Here is a 22,677-nt window from a genome sequence, read left to right as displayed (position 1 = left end):
AAGAGAAAGACTCAGTACACTAAAATGTAAAAACAACAAAGGAGATGGATGAGGCCACATTTAGAGGCCACATTTTGGGGAATCTGAAAAGGGCTCCATGTTACAAAAAGGCCTTGACTGAAGGGGCAGAAAGACCCTGAACACAAACGACCCTTGCCTGGTTTGGCCAGGTTCAAGAAGTTAACTGAGAAGACTTTATAATATCAACAGTCTGCGAGATATTTTGGAGACAGACTGACAGAATTTAGCAACAGTATTAATGTGGAGGTGACTCTGAGGTTTTAAGTGCAAATTAAATAATCTTGTCATTAACAGAGATAGGGAACAAAAGAGGGAAAGCAGGTTTAAAGCAAAAAGAGACAGGACTTCAGGTTTCTACATGGTGAGATCAAAGCTTATATAATATGATACCCAGAAATAATGACGTGTTCCCAAGACTAGTGCTACAGTGAAAAAAATCAGAGCTGAAAATACAGATGTCACCCATATAAAGATAAACATAAGTTGTAAGATTTTTTTTTGGAAAAAAAAAAAGAATGTACTAGAAAAGAAAAAAGTATTAGAGGGAAAAAGAAAGGATCAAAGGAAGTTTAAGGAACTTCCTATATTTGGGAGGACGGAGAGTCAAAGAAAGCATCATCAGAAGGTTAAGATTAGCACCACAAGAATCAAGCATGGGGCGCCTGGCTGACTCAGTTGGTGAAGCATGCAACTCTTGATCTCGGGGTTAGAAGTTCAAGCCCCATGTTGGAGTCCCATGTTGGATACAGAAGTTGCTTAAAAACAAAATCTTAAAAAAAAAAAAAAGAATCAAGTGTAACACAGCAGTGTTCTCTAACATTTTTCACAGGGAAGTACACAAATTAGACAATATTTCTATGGCACAAAGGGGTAAATGAGGCTACTAAAATCAGATGTTATTAGCCCAGGAATTAAGGAAATTATTAATCTGTATACCAGTTAATCAACTTGCTGTATTGAAAGCTCTGTATGAACAAAAAGATTTACGCCAAAAAGTTTAAGATTATATTGTCCTGAACTGTCTTTCTATAGTCATCGCTTAGGTAGAATACTGCAGAAATGACAATGAAGAACTGAAAAATAACGATGAAACTTGAGAAATCACTTAACTGAGAAATCACTAACGGTTTTAAAAGTCAGTGGAAAAAGCTAGACTTTGGGAAGCAACTCGGACAAGGGTTTAATTAAAATATCAACATGGTTACCAGTCATGTTACCCTAATTGGTTACAGAGAGTAATTTAAATGGAATGATTCCTCAAATCTTGCTAGCAAAGAAGTCCCTTTTTAAACTAATATATTTTACCTTCTAACTCTCATTTTATTCATGTTAATAAAGAGAATCAATAAAGCTCCTCTGAAACTTTGCAACACTTACCCAGTTCGAGATTGACCGACTTTATCACAAATATCCAAAATGAGGCCCCAATCCTCAGCAGTATTCATCTCACTGGTTGCTTTCTCTGTGTATTATGAAAAGAAATTGCAGAAACATTATTTATGAAAATCTTTAAGAGGTAAATAATCACATTTAAATGAGTAAGTTGTGATAAGAAATCAGAATAGTTGCCAGTAGCCTGTTTAATGAGATGGTCAAGAATATCTTCAAAAGGGGTTAGGGGCACATTTACCACCTATTAAAATAATTTTCCCCATATACATTTCAGATGCTTATTACTTAATATTAAGAAATAGCCCTGGAATTTAAGGAAATAAAATAAAAAATAAAAAAAAAAACAGATGAACATAGAAGGGAAGGGAAAGTTAAAAAAAAAAAGATGAAAACAGACAGAGGCAAACTATAAGAGATGTAACTACAGGGAAGAAACGGAGAGCTGCTGGTGATGAGGTGGGGGGATGGGGTCAGTGGGTGATGGTCATTTAAGGAGGGCACTTGATGAGCACTTGGTGTTATATGCAACTGATGAGCCACAAAATTCTACCCGTGAAACTAATAATATATTATATGTTAACTAAGTTGAATTAAAATAAAAAATTTTAAAAAATAAAAAATTTAAAAACCTTTAGAAAGGGAAAAAAGGAAATATGCCACTGATGGGACACCTGGGTGGCTCAGCTGGTTAATCATCTGACTCTTGATTTCGGCTCAGGTCTTGATTCAGGGCCCTAACATTGAGCCCCATGCCTAATTCCCCACTCAGTGCAGAGTCTGCTTGTCCCTCTCCCTCTGCTCCTCCCCCCACACTCCCCTCAAATAAATAAACAAATAAATAAAATCTTAAAAAAGAGAAATTTATAAAAAAAAAAAAAACAAGAAACTACATACAGGTCTATCCCCTTCCCCACGAAGAAAGAAGAAATACTTTCACTATCAAGTAATTCTTAACTTTACCTGCCAATGAAGAAACATGACAAGGCACAAATCTCTACCAAAATGTTTCCGGTAATTAACTAATTATATGATTTTGTTGATTTTCATGTGTGACATGGGAAAGGAGGAAAACGAAAAGAAACTAAGCTTTAACTGAGTATTTTCCATTAAATAAAAACTTAACAGAGGCACCTGGGTGGCTCAGTGGGTTAAAGCCTCTGCCTTCAACTTTCTTTTCATTTTCCATAACCAGAAATAACACCAACAACCAGTACCACAGATCTAAGCTGAAACAGACAAACTGCTGAAGGCTAAGTGTGCACAATTCTGGAAGCTAAAATCCAAAAGGGCCCAGACACAGGGGATTTCCCACATTTTTGTAATTTTATATTTATGAGCAGGATCTCACAGTAATATCAGAGAAAACTTTCTATTTTTCAGCAAAGGGAGGAGGACAATAACTATTGTGAGATAGACCAGAGCATTCTCTTCTTAACAAGGCAACTTGTTAAGCACCTAACCAACTAGGGTTTTACCAGAGATTAATCCACCTGGGGTAAAGGAAATGCCCAACTCCAGCCTGCTCCACCCTTCCATATAGAAGGGGAATACCCAACTTCAGCTCAGCTAGTCATCTTCTCCCACCTAAGAGAGGGGAAAAACTGAGAAGCATGTGAGAAATTCACACCCTACGGGCAGAGGCTCACTTTAAAAGACTGAGAGCGGGGCGCCTGGGTGGCTCAGTGGGTTGACCCTCTGCCTTCAGCTCAGGTCAGGTCTCAGGGTCCTGGGATCGAGCCCCGCATCGAGCTCTCTGCTTGGCGGGAAGCCTGCTTCCCCTTCTCACTCTGCCTGCCTCTCTGCCTACTTGATCTCTCTCTCTCTCTCTCTATCAAATAAATAAATAAATAATCTTTTAAAAAATAAATAAATAAATAAAAGACTGAGACTTAATCACCACTATATATCACTTCCTACCTAACGCCTTACTATTATGCTATTAAAGGATGGTGGGTTGTTGTTGTTGTTTTTGAAGGATGGTGTTTCTTTTATCAGTACATCATGTCTAGCTTTCAGCAAGCCACATTATAAGGCAAAAAAACACAATATGAAGAGTAAGCATCAGAACCAGATACACACATGACAGAAATGTTGGGGTTATCAGATGAGAGTTTTAGAAGCTATAACTAATAACGCTAAGAGCTCTAATGGAAATAGGAGATAGCATGCAAGAACAGATAAAGAAAGTGAGCACAGAAATGGAAATTCTAAAAAAGAATCATAAGAATCATAAAGAAATACTAGAGATCAAAAATGAACACCTGCGACGCACTCAACAGCAGACAGAAACAGCTAAAGACTCTCCAGACTTGCACATGTATCAGTAGGAACTTCCAAAACTGAAAAGTGAAGGAAAAAAAAAATGACCAGAAGTAAAACAAAAGCAAAAACAAAAACCCAGCAACAGATTATCCAAGAACTGCGGGAAATTACAAAAAGTAATGGACAGAAGAAACAGAATACTTGAAGCAAAAACAACTCAACATTGCCCCAAATTGGTGGGAGATATCAAACCACAGGTCTGGTGAACTCGAAGAATACCAAGCGCAACAAGTACCAAAAAAAAAAAAAAAACACTACACCTAGGTATACCATTTTCAAACTGCAAAAAATCAATACTAAAGAAAAAAATGGGGGGAAAAAAAAAAGCCAGCAAAAGAAGAACCACCTTACCTATACCGGAGCAAACATAAGAATTACATCTGACATCTCAGAATGCATGCAACCAAGAAGGAAATGGAATGAAGTAGTGTTGAGCAAAAATAACCACCAACCTATTACGTACCCTGTGAAATTACTCTTCAAAAGGAAAGAAGAAATAAAGACTTTCTCAAACAAAAAACCATTAAGGAAATTTGTTGCCAACAAACGGACCTTGCAAAAAAAAAAAAAAATGTTTAAAAAAAAGTCCTTCAGAGAGAAGAAAATGATATAGGAGGTGTGAGTTTCCACATAAGTGAAATAAATGACAGCAAGGATCTCAGGAACAGGAGAGAAGAACTAGGAATATTTTGTTATTCATTTCACTTGTCTGCGTTTCCAATGAAGCGGTATAATGTTATTTGAAAGTGGATTTGGACTACTTCTAAATGTACATTGCAGACTCTAGAGCAACCACTAAAAACAACAAAAACAGAAATATAATTAATATGCTACAAAAGAAAAAAGACTGAATCGTATGAAACGCTCCATTAAAAGCACGAAAGAAAAAAAAGTGGAAGAAAAAATAGGAACAAAGAACAAAGGCTACAACTAGAAAACTGTAACAGATATGGTAGATACTAATCCAACAATATCAATAATCAGTTTAAACATCAGTGGTCTAAATACAAATATTGCTGGAGTGATCAAAACACAAAATGCAATTCTATATTGTCTAGAGGAAACCCACTTTAAATATAAAGACATACATTTAAAAGTAAAGAGATGGAGAAAGATAACAATGCCAACACCAATTAAAAGAAAGTGGGAATAGCTATATTAATTTCAGACAGAGCAGATTTTGGAGCAAGGCAAGTTTTCAGGAATAGAGGCATTACATAAAGCAAAGGGGTTAAATCTACAAAAACATGTACATGCCTAACTACAGAATGTCAAAATAACAGTGTCAGAAAGTAACAGAACTACAAAGATAGGGGCACCTGGGTGGCTCAGGTTATGATCCTGGGGTGCTGGGATGAAGCCTTGTGTCGGGTTCTCCTCTTCATGAGAAGCCTGCTTCTCTCTCTCCCTCTGCCCGCCACTCTGCCTGCATGTGCCTGCATGTGTGCACGCGCCCTCCCCCTCTCTGTCAAATAGATAAATACATAGACAGACAGACAGACAAAATCTTTGAGAAAAAGAGGAAGGAAGGGAGGGAGGTAGAAGGGAGGGAGGAAGGGAAGGACAAATCCAGAAGGCAGAAAATCACTAAGGACACAGACAAACTCAACACCATCACTCAACTGGATATAATTGGCATCTATAGACTATTTTACCCAACAACAGCAGAAGACACATTCTTCTCAAGCTCACATGAAATACCAAAATACATCACACAGCCATAAAACACACCACAGCAAATGCAAAAGACTAGAAATCGTACAATGTCTGCTTATAGACCACAATGGAATTAAACAAAAAATTAATAACAGGGGCGCCTGGGTGGCTGAGTGGGTTGAAACCTCTGCCTTCGGCTCAGGTCGTGATCCTAGGGTCCTGGGATGGAGCCCCGCATCGGGCTCTCTGCTCCGTGGGGAGCCTGCTTCCTCCTCTCTCTCTGCCTGCCTCTCTGCCTACTTGTGATCTCTGTCGGTCAAATAAATAAATAAAATCTTAAAAAAAAACAATAACAAAGAAATAGTTGGAAAATCACAAAATACATGGAGATTAAAAAACACACTTCTAAATAATATACAGGTCAAGAAAGAAAGCTCAAGAGAAATTTTTAAATATTTTGAACTAAACAAAAATGAAGGTACACATATAAAAATTTGTAGGACAGGGGCCCCTGGGTGACTCAGGTGGTTAAGTATCTGACTCATAATATCAGCTCAGAGCTCAAACTCAGCATTTTGAGTTCAAGCCCTGTGCTGGGGTCCACACTTGGCATGGAGCTAACTTAATGAAAGAAAGACAGAAAGAAAGAAATTGTAGGATATAGTTGAAATCAGTGCTTACTGGGAATTCATAGATTTGAATGCATACATTAGAAAAGAAAATCTAAAATCACTAATATAGGGGCACCTGGTGGCTCGGCTGGTTGGGCATCTGGCTTTGGCTCAGGTCATGATCCCGGGGTCCTGGGATAGAGCCACCATCGGTCTCCCTGCTCCATAGGGAGCCTGTTTCTCCCTCTCCCTTTTACTCTGTGCGGTCTCTCCCTCTCTTGCTCTCTTTCAAACAAACAGACAAATAAATAAATAAAATCTTTTAAAAAATTAAAAATAAAATCGCTAACATAAGCTTCTACTTTAGGAAACCGGGAGAATGAATCAAATCCAAAGTAAGCAGACGAAAAGAAGTACAGCAGAAATCAGTGAAATTGCAAACAGAAAATAGAGAAAAAATCAACAAACCAAAAGTTGGTTCTTTGAAAATATCAATAAAACTGACAGATGGTTGAAAAGAAAAAAAGAAAGGAAGGAAGATACAAACTACTAGTATCAGAAATGAAAGAGAGAATATCACTATGGATCTCATGGCCATTAAAAGGATATTATATGAACATTAAAATGGCTCAGTGATATTGATGGGATCATGGAAACCTCCAATTTACAGACAATCAATATGAAGCATAGGACATATCCTGACCTTTGACTAGCATCCGAAGTGGACAGTAAGGGCAGTCTTTGGGACTGAACCCTAAACCTGTGGGATCTGACACTTTCTAGTTAGACAGATAGTATCAGAAGTGAGTTAAATTTGAGGGACACTGGTCACTGTCCACTGAGAATTAGAGAACTGCTCAATGATACTGGGAAAACACACATTAGAATTATGAACTCTATGCCCACAAATGTGATAACCTAGATAAAATGGATCAATTCCTTGAAAAACGCATCTGTCAAAATACAAAGATAGACAATCTGAAGAGGCCTATATCTATTAAAGAAATTAAACCAATAATTAATAATCTTCCAAAACAGACAGCATCGGGCCCAGAGGTTAATGGTAATTTCTACCAAACATGTAATGAAGAAATTATACCAATTATCTACAATCTCATCTAGAGGACAGAAGCAGAAAATACTTCTGTTCTATGAGAGCAACATTACCCTAGTACCAAAACCAAAGACATTATTAGGAAAGAAAACTATAGATGAACACAGATGCAAAAATCCTTGACAAAATATTAGACAAAACAAATCCAACAAAATAAAAAAAGAATTCTAAATCACAACCAAATGGGATTTATCTCAGGTAAGCAATGCTGGCTCTGTACTCAAAAATCAATAAATGCAATCCATCTCATCAACAACTAGAGAAGAAAAATCACATGATCTTACTAAAAAACTCAGAAAAAGCATCTGACAAAGCCCAACAACTCATGATAAAAATTCTCAGCAAACTAGGGATAACAAGGAACTTCCTCAAGTTGATAAAGAACATCTACAAAATGTCTACAGCTAATATTTTTAAAGGTGAGAAACTAGTAGAAGTTTACCACTAAGATCAGAAACAAGGCAAGGGTGTCTTCTCGCACCATACCTTTTCACCAGCATACTGGAAGTCCTAGCTAATGCAAAAGTATGAGATAAATACATAAAAGGTGCAAAGATTAGGAAGGAAGAAATAAACTTGTTTTTCCTCACAGATAGCATGTTCATTTATGTAAAAAACCCAAAAATATCAACAAGAAAAAACTGGAACTAAAAAATGAGGGGCGCCTGGGTGGCTTAGTCAGTTAAGCCTCCAACTCTTGGTATTGGCTCAGGACATGATCTCCGGGGCTGGAAAAGACCAGCCACTAACCCTGCTCAGCAAGGAGTCTGCTTTCCTTCTCCTTCTCCCTATGTTCCTCTCCCCTCACTCCTGCACTCTAAGTAAATAAATAAATCTTTTTAAAAAATGATTTTGGGGGGCGCCTGGGTAGCTCAGTGGGTTAAGCCGCTGCCTTCGGCTCAGGTCATGATCTCAGGGTCCTGGGATCGAGTCCCGCATCGGGCTCTCTGCTCAGCAGGGAGCCTGCTTCCTCCTTTCTCTCTGCCTGCCTCTCTGCCTACTTGTGATCTCTCTCTGTCAAATAAATAAATAAAATCTTTAAAAAAAAAAAAATGACTTTGGGGGTGCCTGGGTGGCTCAGTGGGTTAAAGCCTCTGCCTTCGGCTCAGGTCATGATCTCAGGGTCCTGGGATGGAGCCCCACATGGGACTCTCTGCTCAGCAGGGAGCCCGCTTCCTCCTCTCTCTCTCTGCCTGCTTCTCTGTAATCTCCGTCTGTCAAATAAATAAATAAAATCATTTTAAAAAAATGATTTTGGCAAAATTGTACAAGGTTGACTATAGAAAAGTCAGCAACTTTCCTATATATTAATAACAAACAACTGTAATTTTAAATTAAAAACACAATGCCATTTACATTAGCACTCAAATAAAATACTTAGGTATAAATCTACAAAATACATATAAAATCTGTATGAGGAAAACTACAAAATCGTGATGAAAGAAATCAAAGAATTAAATAAATGAAAAGATATTCCATGTTCATGGATGTCTACTGAAGCTTTATTCATAAGCACCAAAACGTGGAAGCAAACGTGGTATCCTTCAGTAGGTGAAGGGATAAACTAAGGTACATCAAAACAGTGAAATATTATTCGGTGCTTAAAAAAAAAAGAAGAACTAACAAGCCTTGAAAAGACAAGAAAACTTGAAAACTTTAGAGGCACATTAAGCAAAAGAAGCCAATCTGAAATGCTAAATAATGCATGTTTCTAACCATATAACATTCTAGAAAAGTAAAAATTCATTCATTCATTCATTCATTCATTCAGTGGTTGCCAGGGGTTGGAGGGAGGACAAGATGAACAGGTGGACCACAGGATTTGCCACGCAGTGAAACCATGCTGTTTACAATGGTAAACACGTTGTTACATATTTGTCAAAACCCTTAGAAGATAAAACACCAACAGTGAATGCTAATGTAAGCTATAGACTCTGGGTGGTGATGATGGGGATATCTGGGTTAATAGATTATAACAAATACACTACTCTGGTGCAGGATGCTGATACTGGGGAAACTCCTGCGTATGTGGGGATAGGAGAGATACAGGAAATCTCTGTACCTTCTGCTTAATTTTTCTGTGTATCTAAAACTCTTCTAAAAAATAAAGTCCATTTTTTAAAATAAAGGAATCAAGCAACTGTGTGAATACTGATACCTACTGTTCAGAAAAGAAACAAATAATATATTATATATTAATAAAAAAATTAAAAAAATAATTAGTTAATTAAAAAAAAAACAGGGTTAACATAGAGGGCTGACTGGTATTCTTTCTTTCTTTCTTTCTTTATTGACTGGTATCCTTTTAAAGGGTTGTTTATGCATTGCCTGGTGTATGGGAACTTAGATTTAGGGAGAGTTCTCACCATTCTCAGAACTTAAAAACTGGCCCCCTATGTCTAAACTGATTGTACAGACAATATGGTTTATACTAAATATGCTTTCTTTGTGAGAGTCTGGAGTTCGGGTACTTGCCAAGCAGAGCACGCCTACAGGATCAGCTCTCAAGAAAAATCCAAAGCACTGAGTCTAATGAATGTCCCTGGATGCAACATTCCACACATGTTGCCACACCTCACTGCTGGGGGAATTAAGCATGTCTTATTTGGAAGACAGTAAGCATGTCTTCACTGGAAGAGGAGCCAAGGAAGCTTATGCCTGGTATTTCCAGACTTCACCCATGTGCCCTTTCACTTTGCTGATTGCACTTTGGGTCCTTTCACTGTAATAAATCATAGCTATAACTATAACTGAGTCCTGTGAGTCCTGGGGAATCCTAGAACTGGGAAAGCAGGGGAGTGTTCTTGAGGTCCCACCCACCTCCATCAAATACCTGCCCTCTCAGAAATTACTCTATTCTACCCATCACCTTCATTCATACCTTCACCCTCAGAGAGATTACAGGACTCTGGGGATTCCAGGTCAGCCCAAGAGGAAACACCTAAAGGTAAGATAGCAACATGGAGGGACAGAGAGAGTTCCACAGTAAATGGCAAACCACATCGACATGAAGTTCAGTCAATAAGGCCTAACCACAGGATCACAGATTCCACAGTGCTTTTTATTTCTCTAGTATTAACCATGGGCAGAAAACCAAGGATTATCAGCTATCTGAGAAAATCTTCTTAACACGGAAGATAAAGGAAAAGACAAACAAAACAGACAAATACAGCAAACAAAACAAGTTAGAAAAAACAAGAACCTATGTAGGAGGGAAAAACTTCAAAAGAAATCATTATTTTCTTCTGAAACAAAAGCTATACAGAAGTAGAAGGTAACCTAATCTTGAGTGGAACACTGTAACTCAAAGAATAGATAGACTGAAAGACAGCATCACCATGATCTCCATGAACATTTTCATTTTTTTTAGCCTGAGACAGGTTGGGGGTAGGAGGCCTGATCCATACCAAGATTCTTATTTGTAAGGGTTGGTCTTGGCGAAGACAGTGAAATTCCCGCTCCCTACTGCCCTTCAAAGCCCTGTTGCCTGGTTCAACAGATAATAATACTCATTTCCCCACTGTGATCTACTACTGAGAGCTGGAGATTTGAAGCAGAAAACAGCAAGCAGCCAATTCTGTCCAAACTCTATGTAGGCTAATAATTCCTAATCCACAGCATAGCCCCAAGAGATAGAGCAACACCTACCAACTATTCATTGCCATTTGAGGATTACATTAAGTATCTTATAAAGTGGCAGTGAGTGATAACTAGTGAGTAGTGGGTACCTATGCCTAGTCATCATACCATCTTCTAATAGGGTAGATAACAAAAGCAGGTTATTCACACAAATTCCTTGTGTAAGAATACAAATGTCCAAGACACCTGAGATCTTGGAAAAGTGATTTATTTGCAGGAAATAATAAAATTTGGACAGATATTCAACAAAATGGAATAAACTTCTAGTCTATGCCAGGCCCCATCTGAAGTAGCTGAGACTCTAAAAAAAGAAATGAAACCAGAAGATAGAGACCTAAATAGATGAAAGAAAAAGTATTATAGAAAAGAAAAAAAAAATGGAAAGCCTGATGCAAGCTGGGAAAAAAATGGTAAAGACCTGGGGGGAGAGAAAAGAAGAATCAGGCAAGGCTTCTTGATATACTTAGAAACTAAGGAGAGAACAGGATTAACAATGAACTCTTTTGTTTCTATTTAAGTAGTAAATATATAGTAGAGTATAATAAAGAATAAAATTATGAAAACAAGTGTAGCAAAGAAGTTAGGCTGGCTACAATAGAGACTACTTTGTCAAAGGTTGGAACCACTCAAAAACCTAAAATACAAGATGAGATATTTGTATTAAATCAAGAAACAGACAAGAGAATTTGCAGCAAGGAAATAGTCTAATCAGAACTGGACTTCCAGGAAAAAAAAAAAAAAAAAAGACTACTGCCCATATGTGAAAATGGTTCGCATGAGGGAAAATGAGACCTAATGAGAAACTAACACTACTCTTGAAACTAAACAGATAACTTACAAAGCAAATGTTGAAATCCTGTTTAATTTCATTCAGGCTGCAGGGTATATACCAAAAGGATAACTGAGTCAAATTTACCTGTCATTGTTCAAGTTCCCATAACACACTATAAATCCCTTGAAAATAATAACAATTTCTACTTTGGGAAATTCTTTCAATATTCATGTTCTCAGCCTAAGGACTCAATAAATACTAAACTGACTCATGTAGTTACAGTATGAATCCATAAAACTCACAGAAATACATACACCTTTAATAGTATCTACTTCAATGATTTTCCAATTTTACTTTTCAGTGTGGAAAACCCTCTACAGTGTAACTGTGATGCTACCTATTTGGAGTTGGTGCAGCCCACACATTGAAGGCACAGAACTCCCTCAATGTTTCCCACTTCAGACACAAGCAACAAGCTCTCGGTTTCCTAGGTCATATGGACTTCTGACGAACTGGTAACAAAATCAGGGGTTTCCATTACCCCTCAGGTTCATTAATCACTATATCAACTCAAAGAACTCAGAAAAGCATTTTGATTACAATTTTATGACAAAAATTACAAATCTGAATCAGCCAATGAAGAGATGCATAGGCCCAAGCTTCTGTGCCCTGAGGATGCATCATCCTGACACATCAGTGTGTCTCACCAACCAGGAGGCTCAACCAAGGTTTGGTGTGTAGTTTTTACTGCATTTTATTATGAAGGTCTGGTCGGCTACCGACTGGAACTCAATCTCCACGCCTCCTACCCCTCCCCAGAGGTCATATGACTCAAAGTCCCAAGCACCTAATCACAAGGCTAAGTCCTTCTGGAGTGACCAGCTTCCATGCTGAGTCATCTCATTAGCATAAGTGAAAACATTATACAAGGAGCCCTTCTTGAATAAGATGCTCCTATCATTCAAGAAATTCCCAAGATTTAGAGGCTCCCTCTCAGGAAACAGGGACAAAGACCAGTCACACACTTTATTTTGCAATACTTTCCTTTATAAGAACATTTTACCTTCAAAGAAATGCAAAATGTAAACCAAATCCAAGTGGACTGCTCTGAGGACTCTCAGAGCTCTATCTCTAAGACCCCCAACCCTTACAAAGCCAAAGAAAATCGACTGAGTCATCCTGATCAAATATCCTCTGTTCTAACATTTACTTCATCTTAGAAAAGCAAAGCAAGTCATTACTTTGATCTGATAGTGTATTTAAATAATTGATTCATTATCTTTACTGGCTGGTAGCCAAGCAGGCCTTTTAAAAACATAGTGCATTTTTGTAAAAGAAAACTCTTAAATCTTGAAATCTATCACCTTCTTAAAAAATAACTAAGCTTATTAAAACTTAAAAGTCAAAACTTAAAACTTAAAAACTTACTGAAAAGGATACGCTTATGACTGATCAAATATAAAGTGCCTATATAGTAGCTAAATATGATCTTACAGTTCCTGAATTAAGGTGTACCCAGGAGTGTATGGTACAGTCATCAGCAGGTAGGCTGAACACTCATGAACTACATTCTTTACTCTCTGATACATAAATAGGATCAGTACCTGACTCAAACTTACGTACATCCGGAATGCAACCCATTTCCAAACTTTTAAACTATTCAGATTATTTACTGATGCTGCCTCAAGATCAATAAGGGCAGCAAAGCAGTTCTTCTCAGTTACAAGTATTTTTTTAAATTGGAAAGAATAAAAACTATTATAACAATTTAACATGGTTTTATAAGTAGCAAAGTCGAAACTATTTTCTAAGACAAAAACGGGTTGCAGGGAAGGTAAAAGTGAAGCAAGAAAAGAGACTTGCTTCTAACCAATGCAAAGTTTCATAATGATCTCATTTTATCCTCAGGTTATTCCCACAGACAAAGCTCATTTTGCTGCCCTTCACTTTATTGCACTTTGTAGATACTGTGGTTTTGGGTTTTTTTTTTTTTTTACAAATTGAAGGTTTGTGGCAACCCTGCTTTGACTCCATTTTCCATGTGTCCCATTTTGATAATTCTTGCAATATTTCAAACTTTTTCATTACTATTATATTTGTTATGGTGCTCTGTGATCAGTGATTATGATCTGCTAAAAGCTCAGATGACGGTGGGCATTTTTTAGCATGAAGCATTTTTTAATTAAGGTGTGTGCATTGTTCGTTAGACATGATGCTACTGTACACTTAGTAGACCACAGTATGATATAAACATAACTTTTATATACATCAGGAAACAACAAAACTCATTTGACTCACTTTATTTGGATGTTCGCTTCATTACTGCGGTCTGTAACCCAGCCCACAATACCTTCAAGGTATGCCTGTATACAAAGAACAATGATCTTTGATGTTGCAATTGTAACTGTTTCAGAGCACCGCAAACTGCACCCATATTAAGACAATGAACTTAATAGAAAAAGTGTATGTGTTCTGACTGTCCACTGGCCCATCTCTCTTCCTCTCCTTGGGCCTCCCTATATTCTCTGGAATACAACAATATTGAAATTAGGCCAACTAGTAACTCTACAATGTCCTCTAAGTGTTCAAGTGAAAAGAAGGGCCACATGTGTCTTTAAATCAAAAGCTAGAAATGATGAAGCTTAGTCAGTAAGGCATGTCAAAAGCTGAGATAGGCCAAAAGCTAGGTCCGGTGAGCCAAACAGTTAATCAAGTTCTGAATGCAAAGGGAAAGATTTTGAAGGAAATTAAAAGTGATACTCCAGTGAACATACAAATGATAAGAAAATGAAGCAGCTTTATTGCCAATATGGAGAAAAGTCTGAGTGGTCTGGAGAGAAGATCAAATCAGCCACAACATTCCCTTAAATCAAAGCCTCATCCAGAGCAAGGTCCTAACTCTCCTCAATTCTATGAAGGCTGAAAAAAGTAAGGAAGCTACAGAAGAGAATTTCAAAGCTAGCAGAGATTGACTGACGAGGTTTAAGCAAAGAAGACATGCCCATAAGACAAAAGCACAAGGTAAAGCAGCAAGTGTTGATGGAGAAGCCACAGCAAGTGCTGATGGAGAAGCCAAAGCAAGTTCTCCAGAAGATCTAGCTAAGGTCTTTATCCAGGGTGCTACACCAAACAATAGATTTTCAATGTAGACAGCCTTAGAGTGGCAAAAGATGCCAACTAGGCCTTTCAGAGCCAGAGAGAAGTCAATGCTCAACTTCAAAACTTTGAAAGCTAGGGAAGACCCTCTGGTTAGGGGCTAAGGCAGCTAGTGACTTTAAATTGAAGCCAGCACTCATTTACCATTATGAAAATCCTAGGACTCTTAAGAATTATGCTAAATCTATTCTGCTTGTGCTCCCTATATATGGAATAAAGCCTGGAAGACAGGACATCTGTTCACAACATGGTTTACTGAATAGTTTAGCCCACTGTTGAGACCTACAGCTCAGAAAAAAGATACTCCTTTCAAAATACGACTGCTCATTGTACCTGACCACCCAAAAGCCCTGACAGACATGTACAAAGAGATTAATGTTGTTTTCATGTCTGTTAACACCACATCCACTCTGTGGCACGCGGATCAAGGAGTCATTTTGACTTTCAAATCTTACTATTTAAGAAATACATTTCCTGGGGTGCAGGATGGCTCAGTCAGTAGAGTGCCTGACTTCAGCTCAAGTCATGATTTAGGGTCCTGGGATTGAGCCCTGATTCAGTCTCTGTCCTCAGCTGGGTATCTGTTTGTCCCTCTCACTCTGCCCCCTCCCCACTCTCATGCTCTCTCTCTCTCAAATAAATAAAATCTTAGAAATATTTATATCAATAAATAAAATCTTAGAAACACACACACACAAACTACAACTGCCACAGACAGAAATTCCTCTAATAGATACGGGCAAAGTAAACTGAAAACCTGCAAAGGATTCATCATCCTAGATGCCAGTAAGAACATTCACAATTCACGGGAAGGTCAAAAGATCAACATGAGTAATAGTTTGGAAGAAGGTAATTCCAGCCATCCTGAATGACTTTGAGGGGATTAAGACTTCAGTGGAGGAGGTAACTGCAGATCAGGTGGAAACAGCAAGAGAACTAGAATTAGAAGTGGAGCCTGAAGACATGACTGAATTATTGTAATTTCATGATAAAATATGAACAGATGAGGAGTTGCTTCTTACAGATAAGCAAAAAAGTGGTTTTCTGAGGTGGAATCTACTAGAAGATGCTGCGAAAACTGATGGAATGTGACAGAGTTTAGACTATCACATAAACTCAGTTGATAAAGCAGCAGCAGGGACTGAAAGGACAGATTACAACACTGAAATAAATTCTACTATGGGTAAAACATTGTCAAACAGCACTGCATGCTACAAAGAGTTCAATGAAAGGAAGAGCCAATCAATGTGGCAAACTTCGTTGCTGTTTTATGAAATTGCCACTGCCACCCCAATCTTCAGCAACCATCACCCTGATCAGTCAGTAGCCATCAACATCAAGGTAAGACCCTCCACCAGCAAAAAGATTATCACATAATGAAAGCTCAGAGGATAGTTAGCACTTTTGTTAGCAATAAAGTATTTTTTAATTAAGGTATATACTTTTTTTAGACATAATGCTATTGCATACTTAATAGCTACTGTATAATGTAAACATAAATTTTAAATGCACTGGGAAACAAAATTCATTTGACTCTCTTTACTGCAATATTTGCTTTACTGCAGTAATCTCAAACTAAACCAGCAAGATCTCCCAGGTATGCCTATACTCAAAAAGAGGAGATTGAGAAATCTGCCTAGCAATATCCAGAAAAACGTAAGCAGCGCCTCATTTGAATTTCAAAAGTCTTCTCAATGGAGAACTTTTCCTGATAAGCAGCTACTTTTGATTTTCTCAGAATTTATAACTCTCAAAGATTTGGGGAGGTGAGAAATGCTGACAAAATGACTGCCCATCGTATTCTGGCTATAGGAAAAAAAAAAAGGTCAATCAGCTTAGAGATGTTAACAGTTCATCAAAAATGGCTAATGGAGAAAACAAGTCTTAAAGAAATTATTGTCTTTTTGAGATTATGGTTATCAATTTTTCCAAAATGTTTCATCTAATGTTCCTATCCCCCTGACCACTAGAAACTGTTTACAAAGAAAAGCAATCTGAAATTCTACTAACCAGAAAGGAAGTAGGCGTCAAAGGAACAGCATGGAAGCATCTCAGAAAAAAGCACAAAATAGAAATGAAAACCTGAAAAGCTTTATACAAGGAATACCTTACAGGAGAAGTAAAATCAAAACAGAAGAAACAATGAGTACGCATTCTTAACCCAATGGTTATCAGACTTTTAACAGACCTGTATTCTAAAATTTTCACATTTCTCCCCTGAGCATATTTTCACAGTAACTGATTCTACCCCTTAGAATCTGAGCAGCCACTAGAGGCTCCAGAGCTATTATCTAACATTATTCTAAAAGAAGCTAGTGTGCTAACTGCTTTATATGCATCATATCCTTAAAACAACCCTAATCAAGACTAATGAAGAGAAAGCTATGTCAAGCCAGAGGATCCACACCTAAAAAAGTAGTAGTGTAAAGCCAACAAAGAAATATGCCTTGAGAAAACATAGTGGAAGGTAAGGCTGAAGAGGTTAAAAAAAAAAAAAAAAGAGCTAAATGCTCTAAGGTCTTACACACTATACAAAAAGTTCAAATTGTCGTGAAAGCTGTAGATTCACTAAAATGCTTTAATCAGAGGAGATATATGATTATATTACATTTTAGAGAGATTATCAGCCACCTAGAAAATGACTGGGTACAGACTGGAGGCAGGGATAACTGAGGCTACTGTACTAACGTAAGAGTTCAGTGATCTAAGCCTGCCCTAGCAGCAGCAATGAGAAATAAAGGATGAGTGGCATGAATTGAGGGAAAACAAATGGGGACTTTAGGAAGATCAAGTATACAGACTACAGCAACACCAACTCCTTGAGGCACATTCAGTGTGCCTAGCACATAGACCATAGCATGTGTTTGTTGTCTGGAATGCAGAAAGTTACAACTATAGAGGTCAAGAGTGACTCCCAGATTCTTGACATGTGTAACTAAACTGAAGTACCAGGAATGAGAACAGAGGAAAAGCATACTTGAGAAGAAAAGTTTAAATATGATTCTGAACATCCCGTTGAAGCCTATTCATCTCCAGTAAAGAATTAGAATGTCATGTGTTTTTATAACTGTTTCTCATAGCAACTCCATGGAGTAGATATTTTAATCCCTATTTACAAAGGTGGAAAGTGAACTTAAAGGGCTTTTGTACCTGCCCATACTATGCCCATTTACTAACAACAAATGCCATACCTGCAATTTAAACCTAAAGCCCAAAGTCTTTCCATCACACCATAGTGCAGGAGAATAAATGTACCATTAACATTTATGAAAATTAAACTGGCTGTGGTTTATAATACTGAAGAGAATAGAAAAATAGACTAAGAAAATGGCCAAGTCTAAAGGATACAAACTGGTCCGAAGTACTCTGATTAGGAATCCAAAAAAAAAAGCTATTACAAAAACAAAGATATGATGATTTGGCAGAAGCAGGGTAATGATTCAAAGATGCCTCTAGGGCTTCAAATTAGGATAACTAGAACCCCATAAAATTACCATATAATGAAAGTAGAACCAGACTGAAAAATAAGTTCGGTTTTCTGATAGATTGATTTCTAGGTGATAACACCAAACAGAAATACAAGACTGGAAATGAAAATAATTGATAAATACTTATTGAGTACTTATTGTGTATCAGATACAGTCCCTAGTTATTAGGGATAGAAATGAAAAGTTTGGGTGTCTGGTGGCGCAGTCAGTTATCTGCCTTCAGCTCAAGTCATGATCCCGGAGTCTGGGGATTGAGCCCCAAGTCAGGCTCTCTGCTCAGCAGGGAGCCTGCTTTTCCCTCTCTCTACCTGCCACTCTGCCTACCAGTGCTCTCTGTCAGATAAATAAATAAAATCTTAAAAAAAAAAAAATTGAAATGAAAAGTTCTCATCCATACAGGAGACACTCAGGGAGTTGAGTACCATAAAGAAAAATGAAACAGAACAAGGAAACAGAGTGAGGGAGTACAAATTGGGTTTGTTTGTTTTTCACAGTAGGTATTTAGGGAAAGCCTCTCTTCGAAACTTACTTGAACAATCCTGAATGATGTAATGGACATCAAGATCTTCAAATACCCAGGGGAAGAACATCACAAGCAAAGAAGACAGCACAATATAGAGAAAAAGGCAGGAATGACCTCGGAGTGTTCAGACTCAAGAAGATTAGAATGAGAGTTTGGAGGTCAATATCATATCATGGACACAGGAAGGGGGCTAACTGTAAGCCATGATAAGGAATTTGCATTTCCCTCTAAGTGGGATGGAAAGCTACTGCAGTTTTCTGAGCAGGTAAGTGATATTATCTAAGATTTTTAAAAGATCACTAACCTTTGTATATGAGAACTAACTATAGAGGGCAAGCCTGCAGCCCAACTATAAACCTCTTGCCACAGTCTAAGAAAGAGATATCAATGATTGGAGCAAGATAATAGTGGTAAGGCAAGTAAGGAGAAGTGAGGAAATTCTGGATATGTTTTTAATGCAGAGCCAAAGATCTTACTGACAGAATGCATGTAGAATGTGAAAAAGGAAAAAACCATCATGACTCCTAACATCAAAGATGAGTGACAGGAAAAAACAATGGTGCCATCTAAAAGAAATAGGCAAGGATGAAGAAATGAGGACGTTTAGGTAAGAAAACTAAGAACCATTTATCACTATATCCCATATTAAAGATAAGGAAACTGAGGCACAGTGTCACTGCTGATAAGCTGCTAAGCTGGACAATGAATTCAAGCAGTATAGCTCCAGAGTGTGAATTCTTTTTTTTTTTTTTTTAAGATTTTATTTATTTATTTGACAGAGAGAGAAATCACAAGTAGGCAGAGAGAGAGGGAGAAGCAGGCTCCCCGATGAACAGAGAGCCCGATGCGGGGCTCAATCCAAGGACCCTGATATCATGACCTGAGCCAAAGGCAGAGGCTTAACCCACTGAGCCAGCCAGGTGCCCCCAGAGTGTGAATTCTTAACACTAAGCTAAAGTGCCTAGTAAGGCTGCAAGGGGAAAAATGTCAAACAATTTCTAGAACTGAGCCTGAGGCTTGGTTCAACATTTGGAAGAAACAAAAAAGGAGAGGCCAAAAAGACTAAAAAGCACCTAAGCAGAAAATTAGAAAAGTTTGGTGTCCCAGAAAACAAGCGAATAGAGTATATCAAAGAGGAAAGCTGCGATCAACACAGAAATAGACTAGGAATGGACCATTAGACTTGGCAAGATGGAACTCACTAGGGACTTTGAAATAAAAACTTGATGGAATAAGTTATCATTATAATTCAAGTTGAACTGAGCAAGGAATACAACATCCAAAATGAGTTTCATGTATTAAAAAAATGTTTGCTGAATGTTTTGTTAGTGGTCCATATGCTTGGGATATAGTTTTGAGCAAACCAAAAATCCCTGTCCTCATGGAGCTCACATTCTAACAACACATTTCAGCACTTCTTACAGGGAAAAGCTATGGCCAATATTCTGCCTCTTTGTATAAAATGTCACATTATAAAAATCACTGAATTTCTGACTCACCAATTCAGTTTATGAATAAAGCTAAAGACCGTTAATTTTTAAGAAATACAAATGCATACAACGTTAGGTGATAAATTATATCAAGTGACTTAGTATGACTACTTTAATGTCACATACTCATTGATGGACAAAGTGAGGAGGAGTGTTAAATTTATTCTACACACCATATTCTATATACGTCACTAGTAAAAAAAATTAATATGGGAGTCTACTGGACTCTTTCCAAGTATTATTTGTTGGGAGTCTCTGACAGGTCTCCTCAGGATAATCTCTCACATTTTCATATATGGATCATGAGGAGCGAACTGATCCAAACACTAGAACCCAACTTTAAAAGGTAAGATTTCCTGGAGCAAAAGAATATCCTTAGTCTTACTGTCCAGCAGGCTCAAGTGAGGCAGTCTCAAACAAACATTTATGGGATGAGACACCTACTATGTGGCAACTAATAAAATAATTACGGAGCATAATACAGGATATAACTATCTTTAATACTAAGTAATTTGGTAAAGACAAAAAGTGTTGCAGGAGTTTGGAAAAGGACTAAGATTTCAGTGGGCTTAAAGAGAGGTTCTCAGCTGGGAGCTATTTTGTGCCCCCAGGGGACATTTAGTAATGTCTGAAAACTTTCAAAATCATGGAGGGGCGGTAGAGCTCAGGCAGGCTGCTAAACGTCCTACCTTGCACAGGACAGACCTCCACAACAAAGATACTTATCTCGTCCAAACTATCAATAGTGTCACTATTGAGAAATCCTAGACTAATCAGGAAATGATTCAATAACGGGCTAGACTGAGCTGGCTGGACCGAGCTGGTGTTTAATCATGAGCACATGTAGGCACATGTAGAAATGTAGAAGAAATAAGTTAGAAATGAAAGTATAAAAGCTAAAGGAGCCTATGTTTGAACTGACTGGTTTAGGTAATGGGAAAGAGTTTGATGTTAAGAAATTTATTTAAAACCAATGGAAATGTGTGTTTAAAAGTCAGTAGGATATAAAAGTGAATGTAGTTGGAAACTAGATTATATACAGTCATGAAAACGAGATAAAAGTTCTGGAAACAGAAGTAGGTATTAAGAAATTGTTATATTTTGAGCATTTGCCCTAGAAATTATTGTAATGTTATGAAACTGCTTGAGAGCAGCAATCATGCCTTATTCATCACTCTCTTATGTCACTGAGACAGTGTCATGTAAATATAGATCTTTCTAGACTTATGATGGGGTCAGGTCTCAACAAACCTATAGTAAATTGAAAATATCCTAAGCCAAAAATGCATGTAATTCACCTAACCTACCAACAGCTTAGACAGCCTACCTTAAGTGTGCTCAGAAAACTTACTTTAGCCTATAGTCAGGCTAAACCATCTAACGTAAAGCCCATTTTTTATATTTCATATAATTTATTGCATACCATACTGAAAAAGAAGAAAAAAAGAATGGTTGTATGGATGCAGAATGGTCTAAGGATATTGGTCGTTTACCCTCGTGGTTGCGTGGCTGATGGCGAGCTGCAGGTGGGTGCCGCTGCCTAGTATCCTGAGAGACGATCATACCGACCGCATATGGCTTTCCCAGGAAAAGATCCAAATTCAAAATGCAAAGTACAGTTTCTACTGAATGCATATCCCTTTCGCACCATACTAAAGTTGAAAATTCGTTAAGTTGAACTATTGTGAGTTGGGGACCATCTGTACTGCGTGCTAAGTGCTTACTGAATTAAATGCAAGTTTCCAATTGTTTATTAAGTATTGTTGGCTATCTCTAAAGTTCCAGCCACTGCTGATTCAGGCCAGGCATACAAACTGGAATCAAAAATAGCGATCATTTAATAGGTGACTACTATATAAAGGCACTGTAGTGGGCCCTTTACACATGTTATTTCACTGAATCACAAACATAATGTGCTTTTCCACTCTCTAAAGATGAATACTCTGGGACTCAAAGAGCTTCAGTGACTTGTCCGTGATTTCACTATGAGCTAGGCCGTGGCCAAGATGGGACTGAACCCTCTTCTTACTCTTAACCCAAACCTCCAAGCCTCAATGACATGCTCTAAAGGAAGAGTTAAAAAACAAAAATCAGGGGCACCTGGGTAGCTCGGTGGGTTAAAGCCTCTGCCTTCAGCTCGGGTCATGATCCCAGGGTCCTGGGATCGAGCCCCAAGTTGGGCTCTCTGCTCAGCAGGGAGCCTGCTTCCTCCTCTCTCTCTGCCTACTTCTCTGCTTACTTGTGATCTCTGTTAAATAAATAAATGAAATCTTTAAAAAAAAAAAAAAAGCAAAAATCAAAACCTGCTATTTGTAATTAAATTACACAAAATAACAAAAAGCAATTCCCTAAGGATGTCTTTGTATTTCTTTACCACAGTAATCAGCCATGGTATTTGGCTTGCTTTCATTCCATACTTGTGTGCCAAAGTAGTTCCTAAGTGCATTCAAATCACCTCAAAATTCTTCTCCTGGAAACTCAAAGTCTTGTCAT

At 37.8% G+C, this 22,677-nt stretch overlaps 1 protein-coding gene across 7 annotated transcripts in view; it reads right to left on the bottom strand.

The window, feature by feature from the left end:
* The window catches only part of STAM (signal transducing adaptor molecule), a 116,832-nt gene that overhangs the window by 68,972 nt on the left and 25,183 nt on the right, over positions 1-22,677 (bottom strand). For 3 of the 7 annotated variants that reach the window (XM_032349522.1, XM_032349523.1, XM_032349521.1), the window contains one exon: positions 1,399-1,483. The exons of 1 other annotated variant lie outside the window; for it this stretch is intronic. In XM_032349522.1, coding sequence (XP_032205413.1) covers positions 1,399-1,466 — 68 coding nt within the window. In that variant the 5' untranslated portion in view covers positions 1,467-1,483. Of the gene's footprint in view, positions 1-1,398; positions 1,485-13,825; positions 13,891-22,677 lie in introns of those variants that run through there. 3 more of the 7 variants (XM_032349527.1, XM_032349526.1, XM_032349525.1) reach the window with 2 other exon arrangements.

This window comes from Mustela erminea, chromosome 6 (genome assembly GCF_009829155.1).
Source record: "Mustela erminea isolate mMusErm1 chromosome 6, mMusErm1.Pri, whole genome shotgun sequence".
NCBI classification, from domain to species: domain Eukaryota; kingdom Metazoa; phylum Chordata; class Mammalia; order Carnivora; family Mustelidae; genus Mustela; species Mustela erminea.
Note: the sequence above shows the minus strand (reverse complement) of the source record. Positions and strands in the feature narration are given on the sequence as shown.